Source organism: Suricata suricatta, chromosome 14, assembly GCF_006229205.1.
Source record: "Suricata suricatta isolate VVHF042 chromosome 14, meerkat_22Aug2017_6uvM2_HiC, whole genome shotgun sequence".
Taxonomy (NCBI): Eukaryota; Metazoa; Chordata; class Mammalia; order Carnivora; family Herpestidae; genus Suricata; species Suricata suricatta.
In genome coordinates, this window is record NC_043713.1 from 71268547 (window position 1) to 71285084 (window position 16538).

General features: G+C 45.2%; 1 protein-coding gene across 2 annotated transcripts; it reads left to right on the forward strand.

Annotated features, from left to right (window-relative positions):
- Positions 1 to 283: 283 nt before the first annotated feature.
- On the forward strand, positions 284 to 14515 carry SNRPD3 (small nuclear ribonucleoprotein D3 polypeptide). 2 transcript variants are annotated; one of them, XM_029921759.1, is made up of 4 exons: positions 284 to 727; positions 2112 to 2255; positions 12277 to 12469; positions 14297 to 14515. In XM_029921759.1, exons 2-4 carry the CDS (start codon positions 2130 to 2132, stop codon positions 14356 to 14358), a joined length of 381 nt encoding a protein of 126 aa, XP_029777619.1. In that variant the 5' UTR covers positions 284 to 727; positions 2112 to 2129; the 3' UTR covers positions 14359 to 14515. The 2 variants fall into 2 exon arrangements, with proteins under 2 accessions (XP_029777619.1, XP_029777618.1); XM_029921758.1 differs by having other exon boundaries at positions 641 to 732.
- The last annotated feature ends 2023 nt before the right edge of the window (positions 14516 to 16538 follow it).

A 16538-nucleotide genomic window follows, 5' to 3' on the forward strand; every position in this document is an offset into this window, starting at 1 on the left:
CGGAAGCTCCGCCCCTTTTCCTGAGATCGGCCTCAAAGCCCTGCCTTTCCGCGAGCCTTGGTTCCCCAGAGACTCTTAACCTTCGCAAACTCCCAGCCGCAATTTCTTTGCCAGGCTAAGGCCAGGTCGTACCCGTACATCGCGGGGTTCCAGAAGCCCTAACACTACTTCGACTCCCTTGAGGGTCGGCCCTGGGTCGGTCCCACCTCTACTCGGTATTCCTGTTTCTCTACTCGTACGGTGAGATACCTCGCCTTGCTGAGGGCTCCCCCTACCTGGTGATGCCGGGTTCCAAAGGTTAAATTGTGAGGGGAGGTCCTGGCCCTCGGACCCTCCTCCTGCTGCCCCCGATCCGAGAGCCTCGGCCCCAGATCCCTGCCTCGCAGTCCATCCTGTCCCCGGTGTGAGGTGTTTGGAAACGCGAGTCCCCCACCCCCCTTGCCGCCCTAGGATCAGTGTTTCCGGCGGCACCTGGGTCCTGTCACCAGCCTTCTCTTCTGGGGCCGGAACTATCGTACCAGAGTCCACGTTTCCCAGCCGGCAGGGTGAGGAGAAAGCGGAGGCAAGACCGCGCTCACCACTAAGAACGCGAAGAGGGCGGGCTCTGCGCGCAGCATTTTGGGAACGCGTGGTATTCTGGGAGCGCGGGACCCGCCATTGCTTGGCTCACACCTTCGTAGACGCTAAAGTTGCTGCCGCACCGGAAAGGAAGAGCAGGCCGGAGCGGGTGAGGTGAGGCCTGGGGCAGGCGAGGGTGGACCGAAGCACCTGCGAGGGTTCTGGGGCTGGAGAAGCACGCGCTGCCGAGGAACTCTGGGAGGCTCGGGTAGGGAGAAGAGCGGGAAGCCCAGGTCGCTCACACATCAGCGTTGCCTCGCTAGCGCCTGGAAGTGAGTTCGTTAGCGTTTCCCCAAAGTACGTGCCCTTCGCGTTCTGTACCTCTCCAGTCCGTGGTTTTTTAGTGTTGAAATCATTTCAGGCTGACTGCCTGCTTCGCCCAAGTCCTATCTGAGACCTTTTCAAAGTTGTTAGCATCTCTGCCTCCAATGTCTTTTTCAGGCACTGGTCCTCTCATTGTTTTATATAGTGTTACAAAAGCAAGTTTCCTGGCTTCTAAACTGTGTATGAAAAAAAAAAAGCTGAGCCATTTTATAAGTGTTCCTGCCTTTATATTAGGTCATTCCTTACCTGTAATCCTGCAATAGTTCCCCACTGTCTTCAGCATAAAATCAAACTCCTAAGGTTTCTCACCAAGGGTGGCTGTCTTTCCTAACCTCAGGTTCCCTTTCCTCCCTTGAACATACATGATGTATACCAGCCTTCAGTACTTGCTCATCTGGGAATATGAAATATACTGCTTGTCTCTTTGAGCTATGTCAAGTCAGGTGATGGCCCTGATTCTGGTTTTTTTTCCAAGCATTTCCTGCTTATGGCTCATTGTGTCTGTGAACACATTGTTTTCCATTTAACCTTGACGAAGTGGAGGGTCAAAGGGTGCTTAATGAGTTGAATTAAATGCACAGCCTCTTCTAGAATTGCCTGGATCCTTCGGCCTGTACTGCACCGCCTAGTACTGTAAGCACTAGCCACATGTGGCCAATGACCACTTGAAATGTGGCTAATGTGACTAAGGGAGTAAACGTTTCTTTAAGTTTAGTTTAAATAGCTAAACGTGGACCATGGCCACTGTATCCGCTCAGATCTGTATCATGGGTTCTCAAAATGGTGTCATCCACAACTCTGGATTGCCAAAAACATTGTATAATGTACATCTCAGCTCCCTAATGTACTGTGTATACACACAGTGCTGGTTACTAATTATTCGATGAAGATGAAGGGGCATATGGTAGCAGGGAGGGAGATGGAAGGCACTTTCTTCTCATCCCATTAAATTTCCCTCTCTTCAGGCCCCCATTCTTCCCCATCACACATCTTGCATTTATTTGGCACATAGATTCCTTAAATTAGGTGTTAAGCTTTTTTCTGTACAAAATGGTAGCTTTGGCATTCTTACAATGTTTGGTGTGTCAGACTGTAAGGGAGGCATGCTGTGTGCCGCATGAATTCTCAGGCTCTGAAAGGTGAACTAACTGATGTCTCTCTCACTGTAGAACTCTTTTCCTGCCAAGATGTCCATTGGTGTGCCGATTAAAGTCCTACACGAGGCTGAGGGTCACATCGTGACATGTGAGACAAACACTGGCGAGGTGTATCGTGGGAAGCTCATTGAGGCGGAGGACAACATGAACTGCCAGGTATCCTGCATTCCACGTGAGGTTATGGGGGAAGCTTGGGTCTCTCTATGGGAGCACAGAAAGATAGTGATTGGAGGTCTTTTTGAAGTCCTTCTTGTTGGACAGTTATTTATGGAGTACCTGGTGTGTGCCAGGCCCTGTTCTAGGGGTGGTGATGTGGGCATAAATAAGAGGCATTTGGAATATTTAACTTTTCCCTTTGTTTTCTCCATCCTATAATCATTTCCCATGTTTTGAGGACTTGACAAGTGGCACTACTCCCTTTGGTAGAATTCATTAGGTTCAGGGCCATTTTCCTTTTGCCCCTACGTGTTTGCATAACACTTTGCAGTTAGACTCTCCCACTCTTTCTTGGAGGAGGAGTCTCATTTGATTGTAGCAACTGCCTTGTGAGGTAATCAGGTTCAATGATAGTTTTGTCATCCATGAAATGAGGATAAGATTAAAAGGCTCCTCTATTGAGTGTCCTTCTGCTAATAAATGTTGGAGCAGCTTCCTGATACCACACCCTTCCCGTGGCACTACTTTGTAGTTTGCTAATGGATTTCTATAGCATTATTTTCGGAAGATGTATCAGCATACTTTCTCCTTCGTTCTTTAAACCATAAATTAAGAACTTCGGTTTTGGAATCAGAGGTGTGGGTTTGGATCCTAATTATCTAACTTTAATCATGTGCATTGCCTCAGTTTCCTCATCTGTAAAATGGGACATAGACACCAAGACAGAATTAGCTGTGCAGGAGATTTACTGGGGAAACGACAATGAAGGGTAAAGGAGAGGGAGTAGGAGTAGGCAGGAGAGCTTTCGGTCTATACTGTTCTGGTGCTGGGAGAGGGGAGGGAAAAGATAGGGCTGAGTGGAAAGAGCCATAGATGGTAGCGTATCTCTGAGGAAGTCTCAGCCAGTCAAGTTTGCTCATTAGAAGTCTAAGGGACAGAAACGGCCTGGCTCTAAGATGCCCGTGGTGACCAGCCATTGGCTGGCAGTCTGGGGAGCCTGGCTTCAGGGTGAAATCTGTGATGGATCCTATAGGTGGCTGCTGGAGGCTGTCAGCTCCCTGCATTCCCTCATAACCTGCCACGCCTTGGGGGGAGATCTGAGCAGTGCATTCTGCAGACTGCCACAGGGAGAACACCCCTGGGGCATTCCAGAGATCAGATTCGTTGTGTGCGCAGCTAGTTCCTTGCCTGCACATCATACATGTCCACATATGGTTCCTGTTAATGTTTTCCATGTGAGAAAACTGAAGGTCAGAAAGAGAAGGTTACTTCCCCAAGGTCACGCTGCATCAGGTGTTCTACCTATCATTGCTTCACAGGGTTCATTCATTTACTTGTGTTCTCATTGTAGCTTTGAGTGTTGTCTTCCTGCCACGATGACTACTGAGCGGGGCCAGTTCCCTGGCATTCAGGGAGATAGACGTCTAGTGACTGCAGGTTTCTCTCTTCAGTGTTTTTGTTTGTTCGTTTTAATGTTTGTTTATTTTTTGAGAGAGAGAGTGGTGGATGGGAGGGGGAGAGAGAGAATCCCAAGCAGGCTTCCGGCTGTCATGCCCATGTTGGGCTTGATCTCATGAACAGCGAGATCTTGGCCTGAGCTGAAATCAAGAGTTGGATGCTTAACCTAACCGACTGAGCCACCTAGGTGCCCTTCTCTCTTCAGTATTGCTCTCATACAAGTAGCTGATGTGGATTCTCTAAAGGTCCCGTGGGGCCTTGCCTGCTTTGTTTTTGTGAGACACCCTTGTCATAGATCCAGCCCTCTAATTTAAGCCATCCTCATCCATTTTAAGATACTTCATTTTGATGAGTAGAATGCAAGACTGGAGGTAGGGAATCTTAATGTGTTTATCCAGCTGCTGCTTTGGACAACTTCCTAAGCTTCCAGGGCCTCAGACTTCCCATATGTAACGTGGATGTCTGACCAGGTCACCTTGGTGATCTCACCTGTGGATAGTGTGATATAAAACATAGAGCCAGGTGATAGATCCCAAATCAGGTTGCAGCTTACTATCTTATGTGACTTGGGGAGAGCTTCGTCCTCTCTTACTCTCTGTTTCCACCTTTTGAAATCAGGGATAAAAATAGTGCCTCAGTGTTATAGTGCAGAATAAATGAATGAATGCTTGTCAAATGATGGGAGCCAGCTACTTGCTTCCCACCTGTGTTAGTCTGCTAGGGCTATCATAACAAAGCTTCACACTGGGTGCCTTAAACCAGCACATTTATTCCCTCAGGGTTCTGGAAGCTAGAAGTTCCAGATGACAAGGTCACATAGTTGCTTCTTCTACAGGCGGTGAAGGAAAGATCTATTCCAGGCCTCTCTCTTCGGCTTGTAGATGCCTCTCTTCATGTATTTTCACATGGTTTTCCTTTTGTGTTTGTATCCTGTCCTGTCTTATGAGGACACATTGAATTAGAGCCCAGTTACCTCTCTAAGGATCCAGTCTCTAAATATGGTCACATTCTGAGATACTGGGAGGTTAAGACTTCAACATATGAATTGGGAGTGGTTAGGATTCAGCCCATAACACCACCCATGCCCAGATGCTGAGGTTTCACTGGGTTTACCTAAGCCTGGCTCACTGAGTAAAACCAGCAGGCTGTGGCACAGCTGACTAGGCCACAGAAGACCTAGCACGGCTCACTCACACATCCCCAGGATGTGCGGGCCAGTGGCTCTTGCAGTACCCTCTGCTTTCCTTGCTTCCTGGCCCCAGTTAGTCTGCCCTTGTGGGTGAGAGCATCCCCTTAGCACTTTCTAACCTTTGCTAGAGGGCAACTGGAGTTTAGTGTTTGCCACTTGATACTGGGTTTTAATAGCATTAAAAAAAATTCTTTTTAATTTTTAAATTTATTATTTAGAGACAGAGAAGGACAGAGTGTGAGCAGGGCAGGGGCGGGGGGGAGGGAGGGGGGGACACAGAATCTGAAGGAGGCCCCACGCTCTGAGCTGTCAGTGTGGAGCCCAACGGGGGGCTCAAACTCACAAATAGCGAGATCATGACTTGAACCAGTGGGTCGCACACTACAGAGATTTGGAAACCAGCTGAGAGAATCTCTCCACAACCACAGGTGGCATGGACTTTTTTTCCCCCTAGGGACATAGCTTGGGTTTCTAGTATTATTACTGTCGTTTCAAAAAGAGTGAGAGGCAGTTTACAAAAAAACTATAGAGTAAGGTAAAAATGGATAGGTAGGTCAAGGTGCAGTTGACCTGGGGTAGACTGTGAAATGAAGTCAGGCAGATAGTTTGTACCCAGAAATGTAAACCTGAATCCCGGTACATTTAATAAAGGCATAGTCTGTTCTAAGCTACTTAGAGTCCTGGCAGAGGAAGATCAGCAGTTCTGAAGTAGATAGTGTCCTTAAGATAAAATACTAGTGCAGTTTTCCCTGACACTTGGATGTGGAAGACATTTTTCCCATGGGCCCTGATGGAAGAGATGTGGTCTTGTACTATTAAATAATGTTGTTAACATCTCTATACAAAATACACCTTGGGGGTGTCCGAGTCGCTCAGTCGATTAAGCATCTGGCTCTTGATTTCAGCTCAGGATATGATCTTAGAGTTCATGAGATCGAGTCCCACATTGGGCTCTGCACTGACAGCACAGAACCTGCTTGGGATTCTCTCTCTCTCCCCCCCCATCCTCTGTCTGTCTCTTTCAAAATAAATAACAAACATTAAAAAACAAAGCAAAATACTCCTTCTTTGGGGGTTCCTCAGGTATTTGTAATGTAGCCTATTACCACAGCCCTTTTTTTACATTGAAAATGTAATGTATGCAAACATTAATCCTATCATGAACTCCCTGAAATAGTGCTCATAGGGTCAAAGGGTGTAGATGCTTCTTTGTATCTGAGGTTTGGCTGGAAAGGCAGGGAGCCTTGTCCTTCTCTGTACTCTACAGCTGCAAGGCAGGCATGGTCTTCTGGCCAGCGCTACAGGATGCGGCGTCACCTGTGGGGGACAGCGCTGCATGCGCCGCTGCAGGCATCTCCTGTTGGCCCTGTGTGCATGGGTGAGCAAGGCCTCGGGGGCTCTCCATGTAGTGTTGAGCTGATTTCTGTTTGTAGTAGAGATGGGACCTGATCCTGTCTCAAGGAGAGAACAAAGGGATTTTTCTTCGGAGTAAAAAATACATGTTTCTTAAGAAATAATCCTTCTAGTTAGATATTTGGTAAAATATTAAAAACCAAAAAGGCGTTTTAAGGTGAGGAATTATGAGTAGAAATAAGCACATCGTTTTGATTTTATAGACTAGCTGATATTTATGTAACCTTTTGGGGGCAACTTTCATGGCTGGGTTTTATTAGATATCCAGTTTGAAGCGTCCCTAGATAGGGTTCTTTTGTAGAGTCTTAGTGAATGCTAGAAGGATTCTCCTGGCTTGGCAGTAGTCCATATTCAGACATTTAGCTCATCTCATAATTTTTTTATGATGGAAGTTTATTGTATTTAAACATATAAATCATTTTTACAAGTAGAAATGTTAATTTTTCAGTTAAAAATGGATCACCCAAGTTTTAAAAAAAAATGGCTAATTAACAGAAGAAAATAGGTGAAGTGGGCATTTGACATATAAAAATAATGGCCTTATTATCGGACATGCAAATTGGGAAACAATAAGAATTTCTAAACTTAAAAGATGGCAAAGTAAGATGAATAATTCTACCAAGGGTTCCTTACTAGTTTGCCAGTAGAAGTATAGGTTGTTAAATGCTTTCTGAAAACACATTTAACATACGTCAGCCTAGAGTTCCTGCCCTTTGTTTGGTGCTTTGATTCTGCTTCTAAAAATCGATCTAAAATTGTGAACAAGGGTTTATATTTGCAGGGCTGTTTTTAATTATGGAAACCTGAAAACAGACATTTATTTTTAATGTTTATTTTTGAGAGAGAGACAGAGTGTGAGTGGGGGAGGGACAGAGAGTGAGGGAGACATAGAATCTGAAGCAGGCTCCAGGCTCTGAGCAGTTAGCACAGAGCCCAATGCAGGGCTTGAACCTACAAACTGTGAGATCATGACCTGAGCTGAAGCTAGATGCTTAACCAACTGAGCCACACAGACACCCCAGCGACAGACTTTTCTAATGCATTAAATAATTTATGATTAAACAAATTAGGGTACTTTTCAAAGAATATTATTCATCCAAAGAACATGGAATATTTAACATTGTGGGAAAATGCTCTTGACGTAAGTGGGGAAAACAAAACCCTACAGTGTGTTCCCAGTTTTATGAATATAAAAGCCAAATTATAAGTGACACATAAAAACACCTTAAGTTTTTGAGGAAAACCAAAGCGAGTAGTTCTTTTTTGGTGGAAATTAAGTGTAATTAAAAAAATTTTTTTTTAGTGGCTCAGTCTCTTGAGCATGTGAGTCTTAATTTCAACTCAGGTCATGATCCCAGGGTTGCAGGATGGAGCCCCATGTTGAGGTCCAGCAGAGCCTGCCGAAGATTCTCTCTCCTACTTCCCCTCTTCTCAGCTTGTGTGCACGTGTGTGCAGTCTCTCTCACATAAAATTTTTAAAGGTTTTTGGAATGTTTGAGTGGCTTTAATATTAAAATAAAGAGAAGAGGGTATGCAATTAGTAGATAAGTTCTGGTGTTCTGATATGCAGTACAGTGATTATAGGCAGCAAAACTGTATTATAAACATTAAATTTGATAAGGCACTAGATCTTATTCTTATCTCTAGAAGAAATGATAATTAGGTGACATGATAGAAGAGATGTTAGTTAATACTGCAGAAGTGGTCATACTGCAGTATAAATGTATCAAATCAGTATACTGTGTATCTTAAACCTATGTAGTGTTATATATAAATTATATCTCGATAAAATAAGACCAAAAAAAATAGGAGGATAAGGGTCAAACCCAAAATTTCACTGTTTACCTAAAGTAACATGATTCCTGGAAATTTTAGTGGGTGAAGTTGATAGAGTTCAGAGACTACAGGAGCTGAAGAAGTGCTTTGGGGGCTTTGGCATGACCACTCCATCCCTGACGAGGCTTCAACCTCCCCCGCCCCTTTTTTCCCCAGCTATGGCATAATGGCCTGTGAATGATTTTTTCATGTAAAAATGATAGCCTGAAAGAAACCCTCACATGACTGTCATTAGACAACTGCCTAGAGTTAATATCAGGAAAGTTCTTGAAATTTCTGAATGCAGTGAGTTGGGGAATTTCTTCAGATACCTCGCTTTCTAAAAGGAAAAAAACTATTTATCTAGATGTATATCCAGTATTTTCCTCTGTGTACCAGTCAGTTCAGGATCACGTACTACACTTAGTTGTCAGCTTGCTTTGTGCTTCATCTGTCTGGGACAGTTCCTCTGCTTTTGCTTTTCACAGCACTGATGTTTTTGGAGAATGGGGCCAGTTATTTGTTTTAGAATGTCTTTTAATTGGAGTTTCTCTGGTGTCCTCATGATTACATTTGGGGTTGTTTTTGGTTGGGTTTTTGTTTTTTGCTTTTTTTCTTTTTGGCTGTTACTGTGTAAGTGATTTCTCCTCCTCAGGGTGTCACTTGGAGGCCCAAACACCTGTTTGCCCCTTATTGTGATGTTAACCTTGATCATTTGGGTGAGATGTATTGTGGTCTCTCCACTGTATGTTCTTTCAACCTTTTGCAACTAACGCGAGTTTTGTGGGGGAGACTGTTTAAGTAAATGTCTTGTGAGTATTTGGTTGCTCATCACCACCTCCACCACCCCCCATTTAGCATTCAGTGAAGATTCTTGCTTGAATCTTTTTACTATAATGGTTGCAAAAAGAATGGTTTTTGTTTTTAATTCCACATTCTTTCTGTATTTACTACGTCTACTGTATGGAAGAGCCTTTCCTTCTCCCCCATTTATTCATTTATTACCAGTATAAGCTCATGGGTTTCTGTTTCATTAAATGAGTTATAATCTGTTACTATCATTATTTTAATTGAATTATCCCAAATTTGTCCAGAAGCTGGCTCCTTTTGTGTCCTTTTGATGTGTCCTGGCCATTTTGAGGGAGCACATACTTAACCTTCCAGAACAAAGTATATGTTACAGGCTCATCTTTTACCTTCCCTAATCCAGCTCTGGAAGTCTTAGTTTAACTTGTCAAACTGGGACTGGTCTCCAAAAGGCTGTGTGCTTAATAGTACCAGAAACTTCCATTCATTGCTTGCTATTCTGTGCCAGATGCTATGCTAGTGTTTTTACGTACAATAGATCTTTCACAGGACTTCCCTGAGGAAAAGCTTCCAGATGCCCAGGGTAACCAAGTATGGAAGAAGCAGATCTAAACCCATATCTCTGAGTCCCAGATCTCTGATCTTAACCACAGTCTCTGAAGATGAGGTATAGAGTAAACCTGCTAGATCCTGTTGCCTCTAGTAGTGTCAGACTTAAGGCAGGAAGATGAGTAGAAGGGATCAGAGCACGAGAGGGAGGTTCTGCCATAATGGTAGGGCAGGGGGGAGTGGGGAAGGGACCAGACACTTGAGTGCTTGCTCTGTGTCCCTCAATAGGGATATTGTGATTGGTGACCCTGAGGCACCCCAACATTGCTTTCCTCTTGGCCCTGGATGTGTGAGGGAATTCCCACAATTTTGACTGTACTAAGATCTCCTCCCAAGATGTCATTTCCGTTGGGCACCTGGTTTATGCTATTTGTGTTTCATTGTGGGTGTTTGGGAAAGTTGAGAAAAGTGAGTGTTTCTGCCTGACTTTCATTGACACCTCGTTCACTCAAATTATTGCCTTTGGCTTGTGATGCCAACATAGCTCGGGCTTATTAGCAAGCTGTATGGGGGGGCGGGACTGTGGGGCTTCAGAACAATGCAGCCATTTCTCTGAGGGTGCTGCAGGGAGTGCAGGAGAGCAGTGGCCGACCTGGTCGTTATTAGGGCTGTCATAGGAGTCAGGTGATGCTGGGTGCTTTCCTGCTTCAGCCAGAACACATCCATTTATGGAAACAGTTTGTCTTGTTGGTCTTACAGAACACCCTCTGTCAGGGATTTTCAAAATGGGTTGGGGAGGTTTTGACAAAGGAATGGTGAAATATACTAGGATACGCTGGAGAAGTAGCTTAGCAGTAGCACAGCTTCCAAAATAGAGGTCTTAACTGTCATTTAGCTTCATTATTTACCGAGCTTCTAATATATGCTAGGTAACATCATTTAGACATATTTGTCTCATTTAATTTGCTTCTTAACTATTCGAGGCAGTAAGTGGTGATCTGATGTATGGTTGAAGAGTGAGTTTATAGTTAGATAGACCTGAATTCAAGTCCTGTCCAGGCCACACAGGGGCAGTGTGACCTTAGGCAGGAGAGTAGTGTGGGTGGAGGCATCGTGGTCTCTGGGGACGGACTTCCTCTGGCGGCTGTGCTGCTCTCTCTAACGGGGCTGGCCACAGCGTCTTGTCTTGTAGTGTTGTGTGACTTACATGAGTTACGTGCAGTTGCCTGGGAGGGTACTACGTGCTCGGTAAAAGGTGGCTTTGTGCGTTGTATTTCTCTCCCTTTGTGGGTGAGGGAACTGAGCCTAGAGACGTACCCAGAGTCACGGTTCTAACAAATGGCAGGGCCAGACCTCAAATATAGGTTCTCAGTCCTGTTCTGTCTGCTCCAGAGCCGTGGGAGTGTCTGGTATTTGTGAGCCTGGATCAGACCCCAGGTTTCTCAAGTAGTTTAACCATCCCTGGTGTTCATTTGTGACATCACAGGTTATGGTGTTCTTCGAGGCAAGAACAGGATGGCAAGGATTTAGAACCTGTCTGGAAATTTGTTAAGAAACTGGGGGTTTTGAGCCTGGAACAGACCTGAGGATGGGAGAGGGACAGTGGATTGAGGCTCTGTAAACCGTTCCCCTGCACAGAATTAGCAGGATCGCCCTTTTTGCACACCGGATGTTCATGCAGAGGCTGGGTGGCCAGTTAGCACTTGCAGAAGAGTGTACAGGTGGCAGCAAACCAGTCAGAAATCTGGGGAGGCAGCACCTCTCTTTACGCTGTGGGCTTTGACCTATTCTAAATAAAATACTCTTCTATCCAAAAGAGTCAAAATAAGCTACTTTTTGTGGGAAATGTAGTACCTGTTAAGGTTGGCACTGGCAGGTTTGTGGCACCTTTTTAAGCCAAGCCAGTCTGCTGTGTGGTTTCCCCTCTAGGCTCCCTGTTTCTCCAACCCACAACTTATCTGTGTTGACATATTGATCTTTCCAAAGTGCTACCCTAACCCTGTCCACTCTCCCTCTTTCCACAAACTTGAGTGACCCCCATAGTCTCCGTGGGGATGGCTCTGTCCCCTGTCCCACTGCTCTGCTCTAGTCCATGTATCCTGTAGGTTCATGCCCACTGTCGTGTCTCTCGGTGCAGGCTCTCGCCTCATACGTCTCCCGTTATTCTGGGCCCTTTGTACAGGCGTCACCACGTGGACTTCTCCCTTCCTAGTCACTGAAGCTAGCGAGGCTCTGTTTTGCCTTCTCGACTGTGCAGTCTAGGGGAATAGGAGCTGCCTCTGGTGCACACTCATGACCTTCATGGTCCCTTTGCACTCTGTGTGCTGGGCAGATGCAAGAGAGGACGCAGTTTGGACAAGCCGTTCAGAGCTGTTTAAATTAGAATTTTTCACCATTGAGAGCCCTTCACATGCTGGCAGGGAGGCAGTATAGCAGAGTTAGGGCTCTGGAATCAGGCCAGCTGGGTTTGAGTCTGGATCCTTTCATTCTAGCTGTCAGACTTTAGACAGGTGCTTTAGTTTTTATTTTTTATCTGTAAAAATGGGAATGCTCATACCTATCCTGGAGGTGCCGTGAGGATCATATATGTGAAATGCTTTGTGCAGTGGCTCACACACATCATAGGTCCTCCTATTCTACTAGCTTTGCCTGGCTCCTTCATTTCATGATGTTAATTTGTGCATTTCTGGACTTCCCCTCCCACCACCCTAGGCTCCCCCTTTGCGTGCCCTTGTTCTCTGCTCAGCTGTTGGCCCTTACTGATGGCCCTTACTGGTGATTCCCTTCCAGATGTCCAACATTACAGTCACGTACAGAGATGGCCGAGTCGCACAGCTGGAGCAGGTGTACATCCGTGGCAGCAAGATCCGCTTTCTCATTTTACCTGACATGCTGAAAAATGCACCCATGTTAAAGAGCATGAAAAATAAAAACCAAGGCTCCGGGGCTGGCCGGGGAAAAGCTGCTATTCTGAAGGCGCAAGGTATGTGCTCCTCGTGCACTAGTTGTAACACATGTGTTTGTCATGTATCTTTTAGGAAAGGGCCCTGTTAATTGCCTGGGCATGGGGATGGACTTTGACTTCAACCATCTCCACATCCACTGTCACCCTGCAGGCTTGGGGCCCCCACCTGTGAAGGTCTAGGAGCCTCATCTCTCCTCACCTTCTCTGTCTTGTCTTGCCTCACCTGATCACAATCTTAGGGCTTATTCGAAATCCAAAGTGCCTTCTTAGAAAAAAGAAGGGGACTCGTGTCTTAAACAAGAGAGTAGATAAGTCTATAATGAATTCTGGGAGGCCCTTTGTTTCCATAAATTCTGTCCAGAGTTTGGGGGAGGCTTACTCTTACCTAGTTTGCTGAGCAGGGGCACTGTCATTTGGATTAGCTGACTCCTGAAGCAGTGGGGCAACAGTTCCCAGAGAGGCTGGGGCATTTGTTGACACCCAGTATACGTGGGGGGAAATGATGATGGTAGGGATCCATTTTCATGCAAGAAATAAGCAATTTTAAGCATCTTTACCCATTAAAGGGACTGAACTTCTGTTTTCAAATATTCTTGTATTTGAAAATAAATCCTTCCTTTTAGCATGTCCCCAGTGATCCAGTGACCTTCCTTAGTCTGGCTTTTCTTTTGGGTTAGCCTAGTCAGTGGTTAAATATTCAGGTCCATGAAAAGCTCTGCCATGATGATTATCTAGAAAGCAAGTGTATTCCTTAGAAACTGAATGTTGGTAGAAAGATTTCTAGTGCAGGAAAGTCCTTGGATTCTCCAGCATCTTTTGTTGCTGTGCATATTTTATTTATGAGCTAGCTTTTGAATTTAAAGATGCAAGAGTAATCCTTTAAAATATGCTTCAGAAAAGCTGATTAGAGAATCTCCTTTCCCTTCCTAGACAAGTGGCATTTGTGGGCAGGTGGAACAGGAAGCTTTGGACCTTTGACTTGGTGAAGGAATGGTTTTCAGGAATACTGGCTTTCTTACCAGCACTGCTGTTCTCTCTGCTTTCTCAGGGAAGGGCTGCCTCATTGTCACTGTGTAACTGCACCGTCTGCTCTAACAAAAGGTGCAGCCCGGCAGTTGTGCACTAGAAGGCATGTGGCAGTGAGTTTGCCCAGGCCCATTGACCTCTGCCAATCTCTTGCTGTGGTCCTGTCATCATGTCGCTGGGCTCTTGGGTGACTTCCCTCCCTCTTCACAGGCTCTGTAAGTGAAAAGGGGTGAGCCTCCAATCAGTAGCCATCAGAATATTTTCACTTGTCCTTCAAAGCCACTGGTTCTCTCTCAGAACTCTTGGGGTCAGAGACAACGGCAGCTTCTTATGCCCTTTGTATGGGGTGTGGTTTTGTTTGTTGCTATTACGAAACATTTCATATTGCAGGATAGCTCAAAAAAATAATAAAACCTGTCACCCAGATTTAACAGATGTTTAGCATTTGTTTCAGAATTATAAGTGTGAATTAAATTCATCTGTCAATGTTTTATTACCTCACCACAGTCCAGCTCTGGGAATTCATCTTTTCTTTGGTTCTCACACTTGCTCCCCAAACCACCTTAGCTTTCAACACCCTGATTCCTGGCCTCTTGCTGAGAACGAGACAGGTTTGGAAGGCAGGAATTTGGTGCCCATTCCAGCTCTGATGCCAGGCGTCAGTCCCCACGCACTGGGGAAGTGGCATGAGGTGGGCATGGTGTTGGGCAAGGTGGCCTTCCAGGTCCTTTCCTTTGCCAGTGCCCAAGAGCTCTGGCTGTTCGTGGCATGAGCGCTCGCTGACTTCACTGACCTGCCCTTTCCTTTCCTTCCTTTCAGTGGCTGCAAGAGGAAGAGGACGTGGAATGGGGCGTGGAAACATCTTCCAGAAGCGAAGATAAATTTATCTGTTGAACAGAACTTTGCCATTATTTTTTCCTTTAGGTTGTCTGGGTTCAGGGGGTTGTATGCTTATGTATATGTTCTAGGTTTTCTTTTGACCTCTTTCTCTTTAGATCAGGGGAAATGTTAAACCAAATAAATGTGGTGATGATTGTTTTTGTTTTTTTTTTTTTTCTTTTTGAAAAAAATAAGGATTGTGTGTTCATTTTGGAGTTTGTGTTCTGTTGGCTTTGGCAGCAAATTAAATTTTGATACCTTGGAAGGTGTCCCTGGGAGAATGCCAGTACTTTGAAATCTCATAGTTATTGATAAGAGTTTAAGCTGCTGTTCCAGGCCAGTTGCTGGAACAACCCTTGGAAGAACTCCCAGAACGCACTGTTGGTCTTTAGACAAAGGCACTTGCACGGTGCTTTGTTCAGGTAACCTTCGTGGAGATGTCATCAGCTCAGCTTGAACAGCACCGCGTGGGTGGTCCTGGCCAATGGAAAGGGCCACCGTTCTGATCTTTGTAGCCTGGAAACCCTAGTGGTACAGCATTTGGCAGATGTAATCTAAGAATAGAAGATAATTTGGGGAGTCCTAGTGGCCAGCATCTATGACTCCTACACTGGCTTCATAACCAGTTTTGTGGTGGTTTGCAGGGACAGATTCTTAGGCATTTATCAGAGTGTCTCAGCGTGGATTAGCACAGCCATAGTTTTTAATGTAGCAAAGGTAGAAAGGACAAGGTATGCAAAGCAGATAGTTGACAAAAACACAGAAATTGGAAGAGCAGCCTTGAAGTCAGATGCTGAAAAGAGGTCAGGGGTTCAGTTAGGATGAGCTACAGCAAAAGCTGTTAAGAGGAAAAGGGACTGGTTGCCCTTAGAACATTGCTCGTGGGACATATCATTCAAGTAATAAAAGGAAGAAGAAAATCCAGCACATCTGTTGACCAGACATCAAATAGGGATTTTCTTTTTCTTTTTTTTTTCTTCTTTTTTTCTTAAAAGTTTATTTTGTGAGAGAGAGCGAGGGAGGAGGAGAGAGAGAGGGAGAATCCCGGGCAGGCTTCACACTGTTGGCACAGAGCCCGACGTAGGGCTCAATCCCATGAATCGCGAGATCACAACCTGAGTTGAAATCGAGTCGGTCACTTAACCGAGCCAGCCAGGGTCCCCTCAGGTAGGGGTTTTCTAATTAGCTTTGTCTTATAATCGTGGCACTACCATGATGTGACACACCTTGCACTATTCCTGTAATAAAAGAACTCCTGAGGAACAAGATTCAGAGCGATCCTGCAAACACACAAACAAGGTTTCAGAGACCCATCCCCCAGAGCCCCCCGCGCCTCTTGCTCTCATGCCCCGAGCTCCTCGGACACAATTGAGTGAAGTACGCTGGGGGCCCTGGGGGCTGTGCTGCCTCAGTGGAGGGGCTCCTGGACTGGCGTCCATTTCAAATGAACGTCACATGAATGGAGTTTAGAGTTCATTTGTTTAGATTTGACTGAAAGTTAACGTATCGTTTCTGCTAAGGAAAGAAACTTTTACACTGAGTAGCATATGGATGGAGCGGGATTCTAGACATTGTGATATCCACTACCCTGCATACTTTCCCTCTGCCCTGCTCATGACCTTGATTTACAGACATTGATTTGTTGGCTTATTATTAATGAAACCTATTGAATTATTAATATAGTGAGTGAGAGCTGTAGTTTTCTACATCAGCTTAGTGATCTTGTTAGGAAGATCCTAAGGCCCCACCCTTAGAGACTGCTATTAATTAGTCTGGAGTAGGGCCCAGGAATCTGCATATTAAGCAATGCCCTTGCCAGGTAAATCTGATTTGGTATATCGGAGACCACATTTCGATATCCTGGACTGGAATCGTCATCTTCGTGTGGTCACTACTTACATTATCCTACTTTTATACAAGACTTTAGTAACACATTATACTTAATGAGCACTAATGCTGGATCTGGAAAGCTGAGTGGATGTGGTTTACCTTGGGAACCAGGCAGGAATAGCAGTGTTGCACGATTCTACACAGTAAAAACCAGCTGAAACCCTGCCTAGACCCTGAAAAATAAAGGGCGTTCCCATTTATAGCTTTTTTTTTTTTTTTTTAAGAGAATCCCAAGCAGGCTCCTCACTGACGGGCTTAAACCCATGAACTGCAAGATCATGACCTGAGCCAA